Source organism: Myiozetetes cayanensis, unplaced genomic scaffold (assembly GCF_022539395.1).
Source record: "Myiozetetes cayanensis isolate MyiCay16 unplaced genomic scaffold, myiCay2020 scf10, whole genome shotgun sequence".
NCBI lineage: Eukaryota > Metazoa > Chordata > Aves > Passeriformes > Tyrannidae > Myiozetetes > Myiozetetes cayanensis.
The window spans coordinates 3507261-3529927 of record NW_026086605.1 but is presented as its reverse complement, the minus strand read 5'-3'; the positions used below and the strand labels follow the sequence as shown (position 1 = coordinate 3529927).

The 22667-nt window shown below is 51.0% G+C and overlaps 1 protein-coding gene across 1 annotated transcript in view; it reads left to right on the top strand.

The window, feature by feature from the left end:
- The window catches only part of FAM53B (family with sequence similarity 53 member B), a 39360-nt gene extending 19174 nt beyond the window's left edge, over window positions 1–20186 (top strand). Inside the window, 3 exon segments of the mRNA XM_050305370.1 lie at window positions 2483–3195; window positions 16698–16796; window positions 16798–20186. Coding sequence (XP_050161327.1) covers window positions 2483–3195; window positions 16698–16796; window positions 16798–17025 — 1040 coding nt within the window. The 3' untranslated portion in view covers window positions 17026–20186.
- Window positions 20187–22667: the final 2481 nt, after the last annotated feature.

The following is a 22667-nucleotide window of genomic DNA, read 5'->3' as shown; positions in this document are numbered from 1 at the left end:
TCCCGTATCCTCCTCACCAAGGCCCTTTGTACAGTCTCCGGCCAGAGGATCGTGGCAGCTTGCCATGAAAAATCGGCTTCTATTTCTGTTTCTTTTGTCTGCTGACCTGACCTAAGAAACCTCTCAGCTGGCAGCATAATACAGAGGAAAAATAATAAAGATCTAAACATAGATGAAGTTGTTTAGCACACATTTCTCACTTTTCATTGTGTTTATTAAAATGAGGAGAGCAGCAGTTGAAATGCCATGCGGTTACTGCGGGCAGAGCCAGGCTGTTTGTGGCTGGAGCTGGAGGCAGGGAGAAATGGGAAAGTTGGCCAAGAGTGGTGGAAGGGGCCCCAAATCTGACCTCCTGACTTGAAACCTTTGTTGACAGCCCTCTCTACCGCTGCGCCTTCCCTATCAGGCTGGTACCTGCGGCTGCGGGCTGGGTAGGGCTTTGAATTCATCCTTCAGTTGCCCGAGTGGAAATACCCAAAAACCCCCCAAAAAGATTGCATGGCTTAGATACGATCATGCGAAACCTGGCAGCGACGGTTGGTTGGCTGGCACGGTTGGCCTCTGTTTGCAGCAGCCGACGACAAAAACAGGCACCAGTGAAAGTCTGTTGGGTGATGACTTTTTTCCACTGCAGCAGCCGGCGGGGTTGTCCTACCACGGCTTTCCTGTTGAGCGGCAGTGGCGTATCTGCAGAGAGCCCCGTCCGCCTGCGCGGCCCGTGCAGGGCAGCCCGGCCTTGGTGGTGCTTTGCTTTCCTCTTTTGTTGTCAGGGGGATGTGTGTGGGAATGAGATCGTCACCCTCAATCCTCTCTTCTGACGTGGTCATTGGCGGGAAGCTGGGGAAGGGTCTGGAGCACCAGGAGCGGCTGAGGGAGCTGTGAGGGCTCAGCCTGAAGAAAAGAAGGTTCAGGGGGGAGCTTCTCACTCTCAATAATTAACTGAAATGAGGGGGTAGCCAGGTGGAGGTCAGTCTCTTCTAACAGGTAGCAAGTAAACAGAACAAGAGGAAACACCCTCAGGTTGCACCAAGGGAGGTATAGACTGGATATTAGGGTTGTCCAGGGCATTGGTGGAGTCCCTGTCCCTGGAGGGATTTAAAAGCTATGCAGATGTGGCATTTGGGGCCATGGGTTAGTGGTGGGCTTGGCAGTGATGGGGGAATGGTTGGACTCAATGACCTCGGAGAGCTTTTCCAACCTAAACAATTCTGGTGTTTCCATGATTTTATTCTATGATTCTATGATTTCTGAATACAGCTGTAACCAGGTTTGCAGTCTTCCTCCATGGAGCTGCCTGCAGCCCTATACATCTCAGCCTGCAGACTTTGGAGGTCCAGGTTTCTTGGAGCTTTACCCAGGCACTGCAAAACCCACCTGATAAAAGGAGTATCTTTATGCTGACCCTGAAACCATGCAACAGATCACCACCATCTTTTGCTGTGCTGCATTGAAAGATTTTACTAAAGCCAAATTTGCATGAGGAACAAATTCCCCTGTAAATAAGATGAACGAAGTAGAGAGGAATAAATAAATAAGTCTATGTAAGAGAGGAATAAAATAAGTGTTTGGGGTTTTTTAAATGGTGAACCTATTAAGCAGTTTGTTTATTTAAATAAATGCTCAGCCTTATGTTTCTTAGAGAAATGTGAACAACTGGCTGTGCTAGGTACACCTGGGATCTTTAAGGCAACCCCAAAGGGATGCTAAACCGAGGTTGCAGCAGAAGAGTAGAAGTTTGACACTATCTTGGGCTCAGTTTGGGAGAGATGCTCAGAGCCTTGGTGGGGATAAGTTGGTTTCACTGGAGCAATGCTGATTTAGCAGTGGCTGAGAGCAGGACAGCCCGATGGGTGTTGGGGTGGCTTTTGGTTTCCCGTAGGCTCTGGTGACCTTGTTGGGGTTTCTGTGCTAAGCCAGGCAGATAGGCAGATCGGTGCTCAGTGGGACACCCCCTTTTCCATTAGGACCATCTCAACCCCTCTCTTGTCTCCTTTCTCGTGTTTTGTCCCCCGGGGTCCGTCTTGCCCCAGATTTGTACTCTTCACTTCCAGTTTTTGTGAGCCTTTCAGGCAGTTATTGGTTGTGGAACCCAGGACAAACCGCCCACATCTGAGACATGATTTAGCACAGAGGTAACCCATGGCCACACCGTTTTATACTGCTGAATTCCCCTTAACCAGTGCCATCTGGAATATCCAAAGCCATGTTTTTATCTTCTTCTAGCAGTTTTGCTCCTGCTGAGATTGTCACTTTGTCTCTCTCTCCACCTACGCCGTACAAGCCGCTCTGCTGGCAGTTCGGAAAACCATATTCCAAGAGTTAATTAATTTGTACTGGAAAACGTCCCATATGCTACTCTTTTGTTTATGGACATAGAAAAGCGAAACGCAGAATTAATTAACGCTAATGCCTGTGCGTGTGTGTTGTTTGTTTTTCTGGTTTGTTTTTTTTTTGTTTTGGTTTTTTCTCCTTTCTGAACCAGAAAATGACAGATGGAGAGATCTCAGCAGGAAGTGTCCACTCCAGCTCGAGCAGCCGGGCGCCAGCATCTGGGACTGCTTGTCGGACAAGGGCGAGGAGGGCCCGCGCTGGCCGAGGGAGGCGGCCACCACCTGCTCCGTCACCAACCTGATCAAGGACCTGAGCCTCAGCGACCCCCACGGCAACGCCTCGGCCCCCCCCAGCAAGCGCCAGTGCCGCTCGCTCTCCTTCTCCGACGAGATGTCGGGCTGCGGGACCTCGTGGAGACCGCTGGGCTCGAAGGTGTGGACGCCGGTGGAGAAGCGCAGGTGCTACAGCGGGGGCAGCGTGCAGCGCTACTCCAACGGCTCCGCCACCATGCAGAGGAGCTCCAGCTTCAGCCTGCCCTCGCGCTCCAACCCGCTCTGCGCCGAGCAGCCCACCCGGCTGGGGGGCCAGCCCAGGAAGGCGGCTGCCGGCTGCGGGCGCGAGCGGGTGGACATTCAGAGGTCCCTGTCCTGCTCGCACGAGCGCTTCTCCTGCTCGGAGTACGGCGTGCCCTCGGCCAGCAGCACGCCCGCCTCCACGCCCGAGCTGGGCCGCCGCGCCGGGGGGCTCTCCCGGAGCCGCTCCCAGCCCTGCGTCCTCAACGACAAAAAGGTGGGAGTCAAGCGGCGGAGACCGGAGGAGGTCCAGGAGCAACGGCCCTCGCTGGACCTGGCCAAGATGACCCAGGTAAGAGGCGGCGGGGCCGTCCCTGCCAGGGGGCTCAGCAGCGAGGGGATGTAAAGAGCTGTTCTCTGCTTTGCTAAAGAGCTTTTAGCATCCTCTGAGGTGGGCCTGTGGCACGCAGAGTAACACAGGAGTTACAGGGAAGCACATCCTTCTGTCCAAGCAGAATACCCCTTCCCTTCCAAAGGGACTTCTTTCCTGCGTTTCTGTTCTACTCCGATTTTTGCACGCCGAGTCCACCATGTCGTTGTTTCCTCCCAGCACAGGTTTCAAGCAGGAATATGTTAAACCCCACAGTTTTGAGTTCAGGTGAGAGGAGTCCTGGGCCTGCCATGGCGAGATGAAGGCAGCACCCCTAGGCACCCAGCCCTGGCTCTGTCAGGAGCTGAATTCTTACTGCTACGGGCTTTACTCGCTCCTAGCCTCTGTAATTTTCCACTCTGCAGATGTTATCACGTTTCATTTTCAGTTGCAAACACAGTGCACAACCTCCCTCTTCAATCTGCCATGCAGAGCCAGATAACAGATCTGAAGCACAAATCAGGGAGCGTTTTGCTCCTGGGTCTTCTCCCTGCAGGACCAAATGACTGGGCTCTACTGAGAGACAGAGCAAGAGGCTGCATCGAAGGACAGCACGAGCAACGTTTCCATTTCACACTCATAAGGTTTCTTTTCCTGCAGTTTTTATGACTTGACATTTCCCACATTGGTAATTTATAGTTGTGAAGTCAGTGATACCACACCAGCTCTGTGTGGGATGGAGATAACAGGGGTGTGAAAACCCCAGGGCTCCCACTGTGGGAGCAGGGGGCACCCTGGCCAGCTCCCAGGGTGAGCTGTCACCTTCTGCTGGCCAGAAAACTTCCCTCACGGTTTCAGTTTGATGTGGTTGCCTTCTGTGCTTTATGCCAGAGTCAGCTGTGATGGGATCATCTGCCCTGATGCTTTTTTTGTAGGGCCAGCAAAGCCTGCCTGGTGCAAGGCATCCCCTTGTTGTTTGCAGGAAAACTGCTGGGAGCAATTCAGCAGGTGGGATGGAGAAACAGCTGGGAAATACCCGGTGGGCGACATCCATTGCTGTGTGTGCATTTTCTCCTTACAAGAACATGATGGTTTATGGTCTTTCAAGAACATGGTATTTTATGGTCTTTCGTGCCTGGCAGAGCAGAGGGTGTTTGAAGGAGTGCAGTGGTATTGGAGGAAGAGATCAGCTTTTCCTACTCCAGAGCAGCTTAGAGGATAAAAAGGGCAAGGGAGTCCTGTATTTGGGTCGTAGCAGGGGGATAACACAAGGATTGCTCTTGTCTTTTGATAAATCACAGCAACAACATTTAACATGCTAATCTTATTTTATTAGATAATAAGCTAGATGGGCAGTAAAAACCACTTACAAGTGTTACTGTATTTTACTAGCCACCGGGTGGAATAGCACAACTGTCCCCTCCTAATTCTCTCTTACAAGCAGGCAGATGTCATTTCATTTCCCTGGAAGTGCTCAAGGCCAGGTTGGATGCTGCTTGGAGCAACCTGGTCTAGTGGAAGCTGTCCCTGCCCATGGCAGCAGGGTGGAATGAGATGATCTTTCATGTCCCTTCCAACCCAAACCATTCTGTGATTCTCTGGTATGAACAGGGAAGAAGGAAAGTGTCCAGACTCTGGCTGGGCACTGACCTTCCCTGCCCTCTGAGGTCACTGTGGGGCAAAGCCAGCTTCTCCAGCCCATCAGTCCAGAGGGAAAGTTTGTTGGCTAGGAAACAAAGGCCTTGGTCAGGGAGATCCTGCCGATCAGGAGCAGCTTCCCTTTCCCTGCAGTGGATTCTGGGCCCAGACACACATTTATAATTTGGACAGCCTCTGACATGGGTAGGTGATCCAAGGATGACAAAAATCTAATGACTTGTGCGTCCAAAAGCAGCTCAGTCCATGTTCCTGGAAAACCTTCAGCTTGAGGAATAGCTGTGTTTTCTCTGGCTACTGTCCTCCACGCTTTGGATATATCAAAACATCCAAAGTGAGAAAGCAATGCCTGAGCACTCGGCGTTGCTCAGAGTTGGGGTGGTTCATCCTCTGCAAGAAGCAATGCCACGAGGAAAGGGTCTGGAAGCTCCACACTGCAAGGGATGAGTGTTGTAGGAACAGGGAAGGGATTGCCTGGAGCAGCATCTCCCCCAGTGTCAGTGGGCACCCCCTCTCCCACCCTCTCCTTTCCCGCTGATCCAGGCTGGGTGGCCGGTGCCGAATGCCCGGCGGTTGCTACAACCAACAACCAACAACAGTGTCACTAAGGAACTCCACCACTGGGATCCAGTCCAAGCAGGTCCCACAGAGTATTCTCAGTTCCCAGGGAGGAAACCCAGCCAGGCTCGGTTGCCCTGGCGGCGCATGAATCCCCAAGGCACGGATGAGCTGCTGGGTTTGGGGTTTGGGGCAGCAGGGCTGGGGCAGAGAGGGAAGAAAGCAAAGCCGGGAGCTGTGCAAGGGCCAGGGTTTTCAGACCTGTTGGGCTGTGGAAAGCAGCCCTGGCAGGCTGCTCCTGGCGTGGGAGGACTGGCACAGAGGGACGAGCACGATGAGGCAAGTCATGGTGAGCATTCTTGCCTTTGGTGGGGCACGGTCAGAGCCCTCCCCAGCACAGGAATGCCGGGAAAACCAACTAAATCCTCGTGGGTTGCAGGAGACAGGGATAAGTGTGCTTAAGAAAACCCTACAGGTTTGGAGATCCTCCCAGGCTGCTTTTAATGTGTCCACTCCAGGAGACTGGAAAGTTGGGTGATTTCAGAGGAAGAGCTGAAATAATGGCAGGTTGTCTGCGTGGCTGCACATGTCCTCAAGTCTGGCTTTATACGGTGCAGAAATGCCTTGTGTGCAATGGTCTTCAGGATCCAAAGCAAAGGAGAGCCAAAATGTCCAGATCATTCTCTTTACAGATAGGGAAACTGAGGCACAGGGCATGCCATGAGTTCCCTGGGTGCTAAAGGCAGAGGTGGGGACCGAGCCTCGGGGTGCCCAGTGCTGGATCAGCATCTGGGTCTGGCAGGGGATTGGTTAATTTTCTGCTTGTGCTGGTAACCACATGTGTTTATGGGCCTGAAACCCCGTACCATAATCAAAATAAAAATAATTTGACCTGAAAGAAATGTTTTCTTCATACCAGGAGGGATATTTAGGCCAGGCAGGAGGGAAGGGAGCCGCTCCTGGAAGCAATTACATGGCCACATAACTGGGCTAATTAAGAAAGAGACCTAAATGTTAAAGTTAAGCTGGGAGGGAAAATAGTTGGGAAAACATTGCCTTTAATTCCTCAGAATCCTGGTTGTGTCTTTTCTGTCTGCAATTCCCATAGCTCAGAGAGGGGAGGTGAGCCCACATCCATCCCCTTATTACTTACTCATGTGGCACCAAACCAGGCAGGCTTCAACTTTGGGCAGAAACCAAACCATGAACACGGTTGTCGTTGAAATAGCAGCAATTTCTAAAAGCCACAGCACCACACCAATCCTTCTGCTCTTTTTAAATGCATGCCAACACTCTGCTTTGTGCCTCTTCACTTTCGAACTGGGTATGAACCTGGCAGGTCGCACTCAGGTGAGTGGGTGATGGTGATGTGTCATTTAATTATCCCATGTCTGGAGGCAGGTGAGGCGTGAAGAAGCTGGTTTTCTCTTCTTCACCCCAGTCAAGGAGAGTTTGGGCACCTGGCCTGGCATCTATGACCTCCTTAACACTAGGACACCAGCCATCCTCCTATTTCAGTGTAGGGCTTGGCCTTCCTTTCCAACCTCAGCTTTTATTCCCTCTTTCCACATAAAGCACGAGCCCAAAGAGGACAACATCCCACCTCCGAGATCCCGGTAGCTGCCCTGACAGTGTGTTAATTAATCTCCTTACAGCTAGCTCTCCTTCCTAGGCTCAGTGCTCTCCACCTTGCAGCTCCAGGGACTGCATCTGTACCGGCAGGCTGGGATCAGAAATGGCTGGGATCAGGTTTTTTCCATGAATTGGGAGGTTTCCCAAAGAGCTGGTTTTCTTTTCCTGATGGAGGTGCACCTGAAATGTACAAGAGATGAGAAAATGTCTCAAAGGTGATGGGAGGTGGCTTAGACCCCACGTGTTCTTCTGGCTGAGCTGATTTTGGCAGGAATGGGTGGTTTCAGCCTTTGCAAAGCACAGAGAGAAGCATCTGGGTGTGCTGGGTAAGAAAAATGGATTTTCTAATATAAAAGCAAGCTCTGCCTGGGATGCTGTGCAGCAGAGAGACCCCCCTGTGCTTTTCCTCTCCCATGATCTGGCGCAGTTCGTCTCCAAAGGGACTTGATATCTCTCACCTCCACATCTGCCGCTTGGTGACATCTCCCTGTCAACACTTCCTGGGGTCTGGGGTGCTGTGTGCTGAAACTGCCTCGTGGCAGTGCGAACACTGGGTTTGGTGGCTTGTCTGAGTCATCTCCGGGAAGCCGAGCCACGGGCCAGCCCTGATGTTGGCGTGTGCTGGCTGAGCAGATTGTGTTCCTTCGCACGGGCTCCCGGGAGCTGCACGGGAGACACAACATGTCTGGCGATCCAGCGGCCGCCCGGAATGGGAGTTTGGAATCATCCCCGGCCGCGTCTCTTCCCTGTTCTGCTTCCTGCCTCCTAAAATCTTGGTGTGATTGCCGCTGGGAGGTTTTGATTTGTGTTAACGCAGTTCTAAGCGCGGCTCTGCTTTTTACAGGTGTGGGTTTCAGATGGATCGTTTGTGGTTTTATATATATATACGAATGTATATATTTAGGGTTCAAGGCCAGGTTGGACGGGGCTTGGAGCAACCTGGTCCAGTGGAAGGTGTCCCTGCCCATGGCAGTAATTGCCCTGTTTCCTCCCAGCTGTAAGTGCCCTGCTTGGGATCTGTACCCTGGCAGTAAATGAAGATTTGGGGATGGCCCTCGTGCCCCATTTCTGATGGCACTACAATGGTTTGGCTTCTCTGTGAGCCCTCAAAGCAGTTGCAATTTGAAGAGTTACATCTCATAACAAATGCTGTACTACTGGTCTTTTCCTCCTGGGTTTTCTCTGTATCTGTTTAATTTTTTACAGAGGTTGTACCCATGAACACCAAGAACTCCCAGGCAACTGGCAAAGTACTTCTCCTCTGTGAAGCTCTGTATTATACAATGTCTTACAGTATATGGAACAGAAAGCAGTTGCTATAGAATAAATAAGGCAATTAAAGTACAGAATTCCCTTGCATCTCCATGGGTTATGGAGAGCATCCCATGGTTATGAGTTCACCATAAATAACTTCTTCCCTGTGGTGGGCTGTGAGGGATGGATGGATGGATGGATGGATGGATGGATGGATGGATGAGGGGTGCTGGCAGCAGTGCATACCAGTGGTGAGGATGAAGCACTGGGTGTGCCTGATAAGGATGAGTTATAGAGAAGACTTTGTGCCCGACAGGCGCCTGCTGTGGGAAGGGTGCTGGGCACAACAGGACTGTTCTCGTTACTCACTGGCTGCCATGGACAGACAGTGCCATTCCCGGGTGACCTCACTGTCCTACGGGGAGCACGTGCCGATGGAGTCGCCAGGAATCACAGGAGCATCCCCCTGAAATGAAGATGTGTGGTACTCGTGATTTTCAGGATTAAAATCAGCTCCACTCTGGGCTGGAGATCCAGAGGATCTCCACACACAGTGGAGTGTGTAGTGCTCACAAAGGCTGGGAGCCTGCCTGGCCCCCACCTTGTTCTCCCTTCCAAACTGAGGAATAATGATGGTTTCCAAGAGGATCTGTGCACGAAGGAGCTCGTACATTCCCAAAGCTTGAGGTCTTGACACTGAGTGGGAAGAAGTTTCAAACTGCAGGATGGAAGAAGGGACCTCTGAGCATCCAGCACTTTCCTTGAGGGGTAAAATTCTCTACATTTTCCATTAAGAAGACTTTTTGTTTAAATCTTGGCACCTTTCAGGCTTGCTGGCAGGGCAGGAGGGGTAGCAGTCGTCTTTGTCGGCGTCAGCACCCACTTGAGCCGATGACAAATATTGCCAAATGTAGTGATAGGCAAAAAACTGGAGGTTTTAAATTCCAGACGTATCCCAGGAAATAGTTTGCTATTGATGTAACTTTTGAGACAGATTCCAGCTTCCAAGCCCCAGTGTTTTTTAAGTAAACAGGAATGAGAGTCTGCAAAGGTCAGCTTGTGGCCTGGTGGGAAAAAGCCTTCGTTTCAGGATCAAAAGGATCTGACTTGGTTCAGAGTGCAGAGAGGACCTTGAAGGCTGGCTGGTTTTAACTCTGACCAGACTGTTGCACATGCTGCCATCTTTTCATTGCCCTGGTACTTTTTACTTAAATACACGAGTAGCTGAAAAAACTTCAAATCAGTATTGGAAGTTCATAATGATGTTTGATAGTGGCACGAACTGTTGATGGGTTTTTCCTCTCTCTATTCCTTTGACCAACATTTCTCCACAGTTACTGAAGTATAGCAAACCTTGTCTCAGTTGGTGTCCATTGAGGGAGTGTAGACTAGTCTGTACTTGCTGAGGTGGCTGCTGGTGTAAGCCCATGTTGCTGAAATAGAACCACATAATGGTTTGGGTGGGAATTGACCTTAAAGATCCAGTTCCATGCCCTGCCATGGACAGGGACACCTTCCAGTAGACCAGTTTGCCTCAAGCCTCATCCAACCTGGCCTTGGACACTTTCAGGGATGGGGCATCCACTGTCTCCCTGGGCAACCTGTGCCAGGGCCTCACCACTCTCATAATTTCCACCTAATATCCCATCTTGCCCTACTCCCAGCCATTCTCCCTTGTCCTGTCACTCCATGCCCTTGTCAAAAGTCCCTTTCCTGCTCTCTTGTAGCCCATTTAGATAGTAAAAGGTGCTCTAAGGTCTCTCCCAGTTCCATCCCATTCCTGCTCCTGTCTCAATCACCTGCTTCCAACTCCATCCCCTGCTCCTGGCTGCATCCCCTGCTCCCAGTTCTGTCCACCATGAGGTCCAAGGATGTGGGCTTGGGTGTTGCACTGTTGTTCGCTCTCACGTGGGAGGACGGGGCTGGGAACACAAACAAAGCTTGACAGTGTCTGTCCCACTCACAGACAAAACCCAATTGTGTCCCGAGGATGCACATCTGATTCACCACATGCTCTTTAACCCTCCAGCCCCTGGGCTCACACACTACGTGATCCGAAACAACAGCTTTTAGAAATCACAGAGACTCATCCTTGAAGGAGTCGACATGCTCAGAAGTGGCATTTTGGCTCAAAAAAGCCAAAAGTGATTTTTCATGCTGTTTTTTTAAAAAAAACCAAACACCCAAAACCCAGCACTCCAGGAGATTTCCAGGCTCGCTGCTCCCTCCCAAAGCTCAGGTGGATGAGGTGGCAGCAGGATTTGCAGGTAGTGGTTGGGTTTTTCTCCCCTCCAAGATGCTTCACTGATCGCATCTTCTGCTAGAGGATTTTGGAGGCATCCAAAAATGTGGATGCAGGGTGCAGATTTTGGATCCATGGCTAAGCCCAGTGCAGTTGTGGGAAAGGCTCTTTTGGGCACAGGGAATTGTGGCTGTGACCTCCTGAGATATATTTTCAGTGCTAAAGTCCAGTAGTGATGATCAGAGCAGTTATTTGGGAACCTCTTGCCTTGCCTTGCAAAACTCTTATCAAGGCGTCTCAGGAACACAAAGCATTTCAGGTTCTGAATAAATCATAATAAATAAATAAATAATTAAATAAGGGCACTTCACTTTTCCTTTCAAGAGAAAGGTGCTCAGAATCAGCCCAAAGTGGAGGCTGTGTCAGAAGAGTGAGGTGTATTTCTGATCTGCATTGGATTTGCAGGATACCAGATCCTGGATGTGGCAGTGGGTGCAGATGCCCTGGGAGCATGGACAGGTACATGACTCCAGATTCCTCATTCCCCTCACATTTTTAATCCAACCTTGCATTAATTTAATGCCTGGGGAAAAGCAGGCAGCCACTATCACCTGAAATCAGTCCCTGAGTGCTAAGCCTGCCCTGGGTGTGCTGTGGGAGGCGATGCTGGTGCAGGAACTATTTGGGATTAATTAGGTGCCCCCTTGCACCTCCTGCCTCGTGCTTGATGTCCCAGGTTTACACTGCAGTATCTCCTTTCCATAAACTCTGGGTTTAGGATCATGCACAACATGATTTCATCCCCTTACTTGCTGACAGTCCCTCTTTGGTGCTGCTGCAACAGTGACAGTTTGGTTATGATTTTCATAAGGTCTTGTCTTTTAATTTAGGGCTTGAAGTGAGACTGCAATGGCATAATAGAAATATTACTTTATGCTGAACGTTATGCAAATAGTGTAAAAATGGAATAGGGCTGAGGTTCTCTACAAGTGTGGTTAAAAAGTTAAAAATTTTGTATTAGTTACATTTCATGCTAACTTGGGATGAGTCGAACTACCAACACCACTGAATTTCCCCAAAGATGAGTCACTCCAAATCCTGAAGTTTTGCCATCCCTGGGGATGAGCGAGGTTCAGGGGCACCCTTGCTCAAGCCAGAACCACTCCACTTAAATCCATGGCATTGCAACAGCAGCATCAGCAGAGCATCCTGACCCCGCTACCACCGTCCCCACTGGGCTCTCAGCAGCATCAAGTGTGTCTGCATGAGGGCCCTGCAGTGCTCCAGGGATGCCCTGCCACAGCCTCTTGGGATGCAGAGGAAAAGGCAGGGAGGCTGTGAAAGGCTGGGAAGGGCAACCTGGAAATAAATAAATACACAGTGATCACTCATGGGGTTGCCTAATGACCTGCCTGAGCAAATGGATTTCTCCAGCTCATAGCAAAGGGTTCGGTGTCTGTTAGGGAAAATGTTTGTTCTAGGTAGGAAATGAGGATTTCCTCCAATTATTATTATGAATAGGAATGGGCTGGGAGGCTGCACGGGGACTGAGTCCCCACGTGTGGGATGCTGAGGGATGTTGCACATGGGTGGGACAGTTGAGCCTTGGAGTGTTCCCTGCTCTCTGGTTCCATGCGTTGCTGTGCCTGCTGTATTTCTCCAGATTTGTGGGATTCATCTCTCCAATATCTCCCTGGGGCTCTGTAGCACCAGAGGGATTCCTATTGGTGGGTCATATAACAGCTTTTTCTTTTGCACTTCTGGAATCTTCCTGAACATCCTCACTGTCAGGGAGGGCAGCTACAGATCTCCAAAGACAAGATCAAATCCATGAGGAAAACCAAATTACCTCCAGAGGTTCCAAAGGCAGTGTCAATACTAATGACTTAAAGCCTCCTTCTTGTTCTTTTTGTTTGTTTGTTTGTTTAATACTGGGGTGTGAAGTGACTTGGTAGGATAATAGATATTTCAGAGCCTGCTCATGAAAACTGTTTTTCACATCAAACAGAATAAAAGCAAAGTTATCTGCTAAAAGCCCTGGACTTTCAATGCACCAAGTAAGCACTGGTGCCTGTTATTTCAAAATGAGGACTGGAGCCGAGTAAATATTGCTCTTTAGTGGATGAGAAGGGAAGAGCTGAGAAGGCAGATACAGAAAACGAGGGCAGGATTGTGGTACCCACCGGGAGCAGGGCAGGGAGCCATCCCCTCTGTACTGGGGATGCTGCTGCAGGCACGCTCTGCAGCACCTCAGCCTGATGAAGGAAGGTGCCTATGAATTACTCAATGCCTCCATAGATAAAATTTTAAAAATAAAATAAATAAAACAAGTTTGAGCTCCCTGACATGGCAACACCACGTATAACCCTGCTCTGCTCTGCACCAGGCACCAGGGCTCCGTTTCCTTTTCACACACCCCATCAGTGCCTCCTGTGTTTTCCTCCCTCAGGTATTTCAGCCATTTCTTTCCCAACACTTCATCAGTCAGAGGCTCCTTCTGTGGGAGGACAGGGTATGTGTAAGACCCCCGACCTCGTCCCGATGGCAATGTTGATCTTGGAAGCTGCACGTGGCAGCGGTCACCAGTGCTCCTGGGGGGAAGGTGGCTGTGTCTCCCTCTTTTTGAGGAGTCCAAAATGCAGCAAGGGAGGTGCTGGTGAGACCTCTCTGGGGCTTCACTGAGCTGGTGATGTGCTTGGCCAGAGCACAGTCCCAGTGCCTGTGCTGCAGCCTGGACCCATTGGCAAAACTGCTGAGATGCTTTTTGGTTATAAAGGGAGAGTTTGTTATTGGAGCCTCAAGGCTGAGCCATTCCTGCTGCTACTCCCTCCCCATCTCCCTCCCCTTCCCATTCACTGGGAAACCAGCCTGGGGATGAAGTTGGAGAAGACTGTGGGTGCCTTAAGAGCAGTGGAGAGCACTGAACTCGAGTGATGTGTGTGTGTGTGTGCATGGCCTGAATCACATCGGCTGCTATTACGAAGCTCTACAGAGCTTCAAAACCAAAGGAAACCCATTTTCCAGTCTCATTTTCCAGTCTCCAGCACCTGACCCTCCTCCTTGGCAGCACAGATGAGCGCTTTCCCTGGCAAAATGCCAGGTAGGATTTACTGTGATGCAAACGACCAAAGCATTTATATATAATGATATAAAGATAACAACGCAGCCTGAAAGTGTTTTACAGGAGAAGTTTGCCTCGGAGAGTGATTTAAACTTGAGCCAGGCGGAGAATCCCCCAGTGGAGGGGACTTTGCTGGCTCGGGAGGGCTGGCAGAGGCACATCATTCCCGCATGGAGCAGCACCGCTCGCCGCCCGCTTCGCCCCTTCCCTTCTGGCACCGGGTTATTTTCAGCTTTCTGAAGCAACCGTAGCCCAGTGAGCTAACAGGAGGTGCTGACAGCTTGGGAGGTAGGGCTGGTGGTGCTGGCAGCTCGGAGCGTTACACCTTTCCCTGGAAAATTGCGGCAATCACCTGGCAGGGTGGAAGAGAAAAAAGGTGTTTGAGCAATAGCCGTGATCACCACGGGGATCACAGTCCTGCTGGTATTGACTCTGGTAGATCCACTGTGTTTGCAGGGATGTGTTCCAGGGAAAAGCTCACAGCTGGCTATTTTACCAAGGGAAGAGTTACATGAAGGAATGTTAGGGATTTCTTCAGCTTGCTTGCTGTCAGAGCTGCAGCCTCCAGCCTCGGTCCCTGATGGAGACACATGCTCAAAGGTAGGGAAAACCTGTGGAAAAGGAGGGATATGGGGGGTGAGTCGGCTCCTGCAGCCCTCCCAGATTGTAGCCTTGGTCCCTGCACAGCGTGGAGCATCACAAGACCCTGTGAGATGGAGACATAGCCAGAGTTTGGTCACCAGCATGCAAGAAGGGCCTTGTTGCTCTGGAACACCCTGCAGCTCATTCCAGAGGCCAAGCATTTGTTATTTGTATTTTGATTTTTCAGGTCCTTGCATAAGAAATATCTCATTTTTTTCCCTCTCCCTGAGGGATTGCCCAGCATGCTGGATTGCAGCAGCTTTGGGGAGAGCCGGGGGAAGAAAAGCCAGCACCTCAAGTGATCAAAAATGGGTCATTGTGGTTGGCAAGGGGGTTTGGGTGTAAGGTGCAGTACAGATGCTCGCTGGGTGAAGTCAGGATGGCCAGAAATCTCCCAAAAGCCGCCTGTGTCAGATCCAGGAGGGTATCTGGATTCCCTTGGTTTCCCTGAGACCAACAGCATTTGAGGTGCACGCTACCCCTTTCTGTCTGGCAGTGAAGGCCAAGGTTGTGGGGAGGCTCGGAGGGGGCCCAGGGCTGCCTGGCCACGGGGAACAAGTGCTGCATTGTGCCACCAAACCTGCTCCTTGGCCTATGAGGGTTTGACCGCCCAGCTTTGCCAGCTCAGCACTTCAGCACGTGCTAAATTCACCCAATAAATAAAAAAATGAGCAAAGAACTCCTGATGGGCTGAGAACAGGCGCCGCATTGGCGTCGGTGGCTGATCCACCGCGGCTCCACAACCAGCTCACGGAATGCTGGCTTGGTGATCACCATCCTGGCTGGGACTCTTCTGACCCAGCTGCTGGGAAGGTAAGGTGAGGGATTTTGTGGCAGCCAGTGCCTGTAAAAACTTGCTTTCCAAGCTGTCAGACCTGTGTCACAGGGACCTGTATGTGGCAGGTCCTCCTCCACCAGCAGCCACCGCGGCGCTGGGAGCACCAGGATGGGAAGGGGTTTTCCATCCTCTTGCAGGGAAGGCAGAAATAGTACCTGGAATGACTCAAGGCTTGGGCTGCAGCATATGTGAATGTGAGCAGGGAAAATGAGGCTGTTGGCTTGATTGTCTTGCCAAAGGCCCATAAAATGCAAAATTTCCCTGAAAGTCAGGTATCTTCGTGGCTGTTCTCTGAGACATTCCAGGCTTGGAAATACTTTTCCTTTGGATGGGAAGAATGTACCACAGACCTTTTTAGTTGCCCTCCAGGCCGCATCCTCCATTATTCATCACTACAGGAATCCCTCATGTCCCTCTCTGAAGCACTGTAGAGTATCTCCCATCCTCTCAGGATGCTCTATCCCACCTGGAGCAACTCGGCACGTCGGCACCTGAGTACCAAGCCCTGGGAAACAATGGAACCAGGAGATGAACTCAGTCAAGAAGGAGAAAAACTAACGTTCCCAAAAGTGCCAGAGTTTTGTTTGTAGAAAGGATTTGCACTTCTGAGAGGGCTATTGACTTTCAGGAGGCTTTCCAAGGCTTTCCAAGTGCCTAAATCACTGTTGGAAATATGCTTGCAAATTTAAGTACTTAGAAAATATTTCTCCTATGTCCTCAGGCCTCCCCCAGTGGCAATTACAGAGTTGTCCATTAACCACAGCATGTAGATCTCTGCTTGAAGCTGTTGCATGTCCAGCACCCAGAAGACAGACCTCATGGAGAGGAACGCCTGGGATTTTAAAAATATGAGAAGGATGACGTGGGAAACTGAAGTTGCGTATTTAGAGGGCAAATGCCTATTTTTTCACACTGGCCTTCAGGTTTTTGAAGGTTTCATAGACTGAAGGCCATGTGAAATGAATCTTCCCCCAGCTTGGGCAGTGGGCAGCTCCTCCTGGGGCAGCAGGAACTTCTCTTTAGATACAGCAGCCTCTGTGTTGTCTCCTGCAGTGACTCCTGTTACCGTGTGTGTCACGCAGTGCAGCACCCGAAGCCTCTCAGCAATGTGTGGTTCATGGTAGCAACTCAGCACAAGTACCTTGGATTTATTAATATTCATTTATTTTTGGCGAGCTCTGTACTGCCTTAAACACGCAGCCGGGAGATGTGTGGGGTGGAGACGGTCCTGATCCAGAGCATACTGGGCATGGTTTTGATGCTGTTACCCGTTGCAGGGACAGGAGAGGTGCAGGAGCTGCCGTGGATGGGGAGGTGTGGGGTTTTTCAGTGTCTGCTCACCTTTTGGGGACCAGCTGGCTGAGAGTGTTTCTGCTGCTCTTCTCGCTTTCTGTTGGGATGAGAGGGCTCAGGTTTGGGATGGGGTCGGGAATACTCTCAGCTCACCTGGTGTAACTTCTATCCCAGCCCAGCTCCAGGACCACCCCCGTTCCCCTGTGCCCACACCTGCCTCAGCCGCCTCTCTCCCCTTGCCTTTGCAGAACCGCCAGACTTTCAACAGCCTTACCTGCCTCAGCGCCGCGGCCGAGGAGGGCTCCCAGCGCCCCCGGCCCCCCGGGCTGGAGCGCATCCCGCCGCTCCCCGGAGGTGATGCCGGGCAGGACCCCCGCCTGCACCCCCGTGCCGGGACCGCCGCGCCCGCAGCCCGAGGACCCCCGCGCCAGCAGGGATGACCTCTCCTGCGAGGAGGAGGAGGAGGGCGGCGCGAAGGAGGAGGACAGGGTGGCCTGGCGGAGCGGCGGGACAGGCGCCGAGAGCCTCTTCCAGCTGGACGGCGAGCTTGACATCGAGCAGATCGAGAACAACTGAGGAGGGAGCGGGTCGCCTCGCCCCCCGGTGTCGGGGGCTGCCAGCAGAGCACTGGAGGGCTCCTCGCTGCGGTTTGCGGGGTCCTGTCACTGCTCCCCCTCCTGCCAGCTGGAGGGGACAAAGCAGCTTTGCCAAAATTTCATCAGGTATTTAGAGCAATTTGTGTGCATGCGTGTGTAAATCTTGAAATTCTTTGTAACTACTGTAGCCAGAGATCAGCCAAGTCGGAGGAAAGTGCCTGTCCGATAGGAAAAACCAGGCACAGGGATTATTGCCAAAGTCTCGCCGTGAGCGAGTAAATGGCTTTTCCCAGGACAGGGTTGGAGCTGATGGAGCTGGCCGTGCTCCCCTGGGTCCCACCTGTGCTAGTTCAGAAAGGGATGCACAAGGAGAAACCACCACCCCTGAGGCTTGAAAAAGTGGGGGAAAACCAGAATATTGAGATTTGCAAACTGAGCACTGGCTGGTGGCCACTGCTGGGGTGGCTGTGGCCCCTTTTCTCCTGCCACATCCCGTGCAGCCCCAGCACCCCTCTCTCCCCGTGTCCCTGGCAGTGCCGTGAGAAGGAAATCACAAGTGAAGTCTTTTTTTTTTTTTTTTTCTAGTTTTCCTGATGAGGAATTAAAGGGACCCCTGGCCCACGTGGGGCGGTGTCCGCAGCAGCGCTTGCCGGGTGCTGCCCGGGAATGCCCAAATGCTTTTCTTCCCTATTTTTTTTTTTTAATTCCCAGCCCCCTCTCTCAACCCTGTTGGGAAACAGCCCCACTCAGGCTCGGTGCCACCCTCACTTGGGTTCCCATCACCCTGTTGGGGCTGGGCTGTTTACCCATTTAGCAGCAGCTGTGCCCTCTTTGCTACCCAGGGCAAGGCTGCCACCCTCGTTTTTTGGCTTTACTGTGAAGGGCTGTGCGCCCGAGGCACGTCACAGCGGGGTTACTTGACAAAGTCAGCTGGCAAAAGGCTGAAAATCCAGGTAGCAGCACTGAAAGCTTTTCCTCTTCCTGTGCCTTTTTTTAAGCACAGATAAAATGGTGACCATTCTGTTTTTTACAATATGAATTCTCTTTGCTAAAAATAAGCTGTCCACTTGCTAACAGGTTTAGAAGGACACATTTTTTTTTTCTCCCTTTGTTTTTTTCTTTGGTTTGTTTGTTTAAAGCTCTAGGGAGGCTGTACGAGTGGCTTCCAGCATCCTCTGCAGGTTCCTTCAAGCTCAGGGTTCACTTCCCGAGCTTTGCAAAAGCGAGAAAGGAAAAAGAATCATTGATACCAACAGCAATTGAAGACATGACATTTTCAATGGGGTTCAGCACCCTCGTGGGCAGTGCTTTGAGGGTCCATAACTCAGAAAGACTGAGAGCTGCTGGTACAGGTTTCATTCACCATTTCTGGTTGTTAGTGCACTTTTTTCTGCAGTGGTTTGGGATATGTGTGGCATCTCCCACCACAGTGGAACCCATTGGCTGTTATCCCTGTCCTGGCACCACAGAGGTTTGGATCCCCACAGGCAAGCAGGACCAGCCCCAGGTATTTGAGGAGGGGACGGCAGGGATGTCTTTTCATTTTGGGGAGCCCTCCAGCTCTTTTAAAGCATTGCTTGATGCATCACTTAGAAGAAAATACATCCTGGGTGAATTTTTAGCCCTCCTGTTGTGGAAGACGCTGCTGGTCTCAGACATTTTGGGAGGGTCCGGCCATGCCAGTGTTTTCCCAGGTTGCTGCCCCTCTGTCCGTGCCCCTGCAGCGTCACCCCCACAGCACAGTTCTTGGCTCTGAGTCTTCCTGATGCTCCATCCATCCTCCCCACCACTGACACGTCCCAGTCTCGGGGCACACAGCTCCTGCTGGCCACAGGCACCTCCTCAGCTGGCCCAAAAAGGGCAAACCCACCCAAATCCGTGTCCGGCTGCTGCCACAGAGCCCCGGGTGGGCTCTCGCATGTGCATCACTGGGGCTGGAGCTCCTAAGGGCTTCTGTTTTCTTTCCAAGGGCTGCTCCTGGTGCCACGCTAACCCTCCAGTGTGGGGAGGTGGCCGATGGACCACGATCCAGCTGTACTGGACATAGCCGTAGCATTCAGTTTACATACAGCACAACCTGTTTGCCTTACTAAAAACGCTTCTCCAATGAGTCATGGCCTTATACTGGGCACGTTGGCGTAGGCACAGACTACAGTTAGCGACAGTTTTGAGGCCACAGTGATGTTCTGTTGGGTATTTCTTGTTGGGTTTGTATGATTTCATGTACTTATTCTCAGTTTAAGAAAGCCTTACTTTTTAAATTTTTTTTTTTCTCTCTCTCTCTCTGTAGAGGTAAAACGTTTGTGGATTTATATATATATAAATATATATATAAATAAAGTATTAAAAAATATTAAATATAATATAGTATGTGCCTCAGATTCAGGGGACATCCTGTTGATTGTAAAGTCAGAAGTGGTGTTGCTCCCTGGCGTCAGGAGATCCGTCCCCTACGCCCGCAGTGGGAGAGCAGGACCTGGGGGTCCTGCTCTTGGTTTGTAAAGGACTTCACCTATTACACAGATGCTTTGGTAACCTTCCAACTCCCCCCTGACAAATCCCTGCCGGCTGCCAGAATGTGATGTTAAAGTAATATGCAGGCAAAGGATGTTATTCCTTGCTAGGTGGCTAAAATGAGCTTATTATTGTGAAGAGACCCGATGGCTTTTCCAAGGTGTGACCCAGTCTGGGCAGCCACTGTTTTAGGATGACAGCAAAGCTGTGTCAGCAGCAATCATGATGGAAAAAATAGGATTTTAATACAAAAAAGTCTTAGCAGGCACATGGGAGTTTGCTGTGTGTTTGCAGATGTAGCTCTTTGAGCTGGTTCTATGAAAGAGTACATTTAAAAAACAAAACAAAACGACGAAAAGAAGTGTTTGTAAAATAGATTGTAATTTTTCCACGTTCTAGCATAGCCTGTTTGGCCAACAAAGTTGTGTTTCAAGTGCATTGTTTAAAGCTCCTGGCTGCCCAGGCGAACAGACTGAAGTAGGATGTTCTAGGATTGTAGCGGTGCTTTACGGCGTGTACAAGTTCGGTGTTTTCAAGAAAGCGGAAGAAGAAGATGGCCAAATTAAAAAAAAAAAAAAAAAAAGGATGAGGAGAAAAATAAAAAAAAGGAAAAAAAAAAAAGAAAAACCAAGCCTTCTGAAGCTATGACCTGTAGTAGCCAAGTCTCGCTGGCAATTGCACAAGCGCCGCGGGACGCGCGTGTCCCCGGGGAGGGGCTGCCCGAGGTGCCCCCTCCGCGGGCCGGCGAGGAGGCTGCACGTTCCCACCCCCTCCATGACTTGATTGCACTAGAGCAGCTCAATCTCAGGAAATTGCTTGTTACTTTTACTGTGTAAATAAAGCTTCCTGGTTCAATAAGCCCCGGCCGGTGTCTCGTCTCTCTGTGCTCGGGGGTCGAGGGGGGCTGGGGACGCCGCTGCCCCTCGGGGATGTGACAGCCGGGTTGTGGCACTGGTTGGAGTTTGATGGGGCAGGAGTCTCCTCCTCTCCTCTCCCAGAAGGGGTCTGGCTGCACCCCCTTGGCCATCTCCATGGGTGCTGGGAGGGGGTGTCCCAAAAACGCGCATGTGTTGGCGAATCCCCCAGCTGGGACCCTCCATCGAGGTGTCTGTGTTAGAAATAGGAAGGACTTCCCAGCCATGGGTTGCACTGGAAAATGGACATTTTGTGATATTCACATACAGACAGACATGATACATCACACCCTGGTGGGGGTTGTCTCCCATTGCCCCCCCCAGCCTGACTCTGGCTGTCATTTAGTTGTGACACAGCTGAAAATACAATAACAAAATGCCAAAAAAATCTAACAACAAACTGCAAATTTAAGTGCCAAGTAGCACCTTATTCTTTGTGTTTGAGGACAGAGAAAATGTTCCACTCCTAAACTCAATGTCCCACCCCTAAACTCAGGCAAGGCCAGAGCTGACAGCAGGGCAAGGGCACACAGGGGTGTTAAATAAATACATGGGGAAACAGAGTGATATCTCCCCTTTATAACCCAAAAAGGAAAACGGCTGTGCTTCCTCCAGCGAGCAAACAGTATAAAAAGTTTCATGACAGATGGCAGGATGTTTATCTGCCTAAACTTAATCAGATTGAAGTGATAGGCTTAGTATAATAGAACAAAAAAGGAAGAATTAGGGGATAAAAAAGAAATTCTCATTGATCCGTCACAGCCCGAATGTTCGACCAGGGTTTATGGCATCCTTCTGTGGGTGTGGGTGCTGACAGTACCACATGCTCTGGCTGAACCACTACCCAGAGGATAAAAGATACAAAAACAGACCAAAAAATTGCACTCAGGTCATATTCCCAGATGTAGTTTATTTTATTAGAATTCAATTCCCAGCCGCTTTCCCCTGCCGTCCCCAAAGGGGTGCCCTGCAGCTCAGGGGCCAGCTGGTTGCTCTGAAAGACAAATGTTCCAACACTCACAGGCTGCTCCAGAAACAGGGAGAATCACTTTGGTGTCCTTCAGCAAGCAGGGTCTTCTTCAGCTGTTGGGGCTGCTGGGGCTGGAATTATCATTCACCTCCTGCTTGCAGACGTGGGAAGCAGTGGCTGAATGCAGGCACTGGACAGCACATTACACATAAATACACAGACAGAATTACATACCTGACCAGGGGCCCATGGGAGGTCTGAAGCAGCTTAAAGCCTTGCCCAGAGCCCAAGAGGGTGCAGAGCTGCTGACATGCTGATTAAAAGGGGATTTTTGCCTCTAAAAGGTGAACTGGGCAAATGCTGCCACGTGTCGGTGAGGGTGGGCAGAGGATGTGATGGAGCAACCCCTAATCTTTAATTCTTCCCCCCACTGTGAGCCCCTGTCCCAGCCACGCTCTTGCCACGTGAGGAATGGCCAGGAGTTACCACACAGGCTGTAACACCTGTACTGCAGAACTGATGGGGGAGAGCAACTAAAAACCCTGGGGATGTGCTGGAGAGCTGCAATGCCTGGAAGCAGGAAGCAGCTCCTTTTAGAAATCCTTATTGTGGTTAGAAGAAAAAAAGGCAAATCTCATGGCTGCCCCTGCTCCGTGGAGCACCACTTCGCAGCCCTGCACGTGCTGAGAGCTCCTGGCAGCAGGATGGGGCTGAGCTGGAGCTAAACTGATGTGGCAGATTCCTGGCAGGCACGTGGTGCTGGTGTGGGATCTGTCCCAGGGGATGTTCAGTGAGTACAGAGAATCACAGAATGGTTTGGGCTGGAAGGGACCTCAAAGACCATTTTGTTCCAACCCCCTGCCATGGGCAGGGACACCTTCCACTAGCCCAGGTTGCTCCAAGCCCCGTCCAACCTGGCCTTGGACACTTCCAGGGATAGGGCAGCCACAGCTTCTCTGGGCAACCTGTGCCAGGGCCTCCCCACCCTTGCAGGGAAAAATCTCTTCCCAATATCCAATCTAAACCTACCCTTTTAAAAGCCATTCCCCTTTGTCCTGTTAATCCATGGCCTTGTGAAGTCCCTCTCAAGCTGGAGCTGAGTAGAACTCAACACCAACAGCTCCCTGGCACATGGAGCATCCTTGGCTGCATGTCCAGGATCTTATTGGGAAGAGGCAGGAAATCCACATCCCCTCCCACACAAGGCAAAGCCCATCAGTCCCA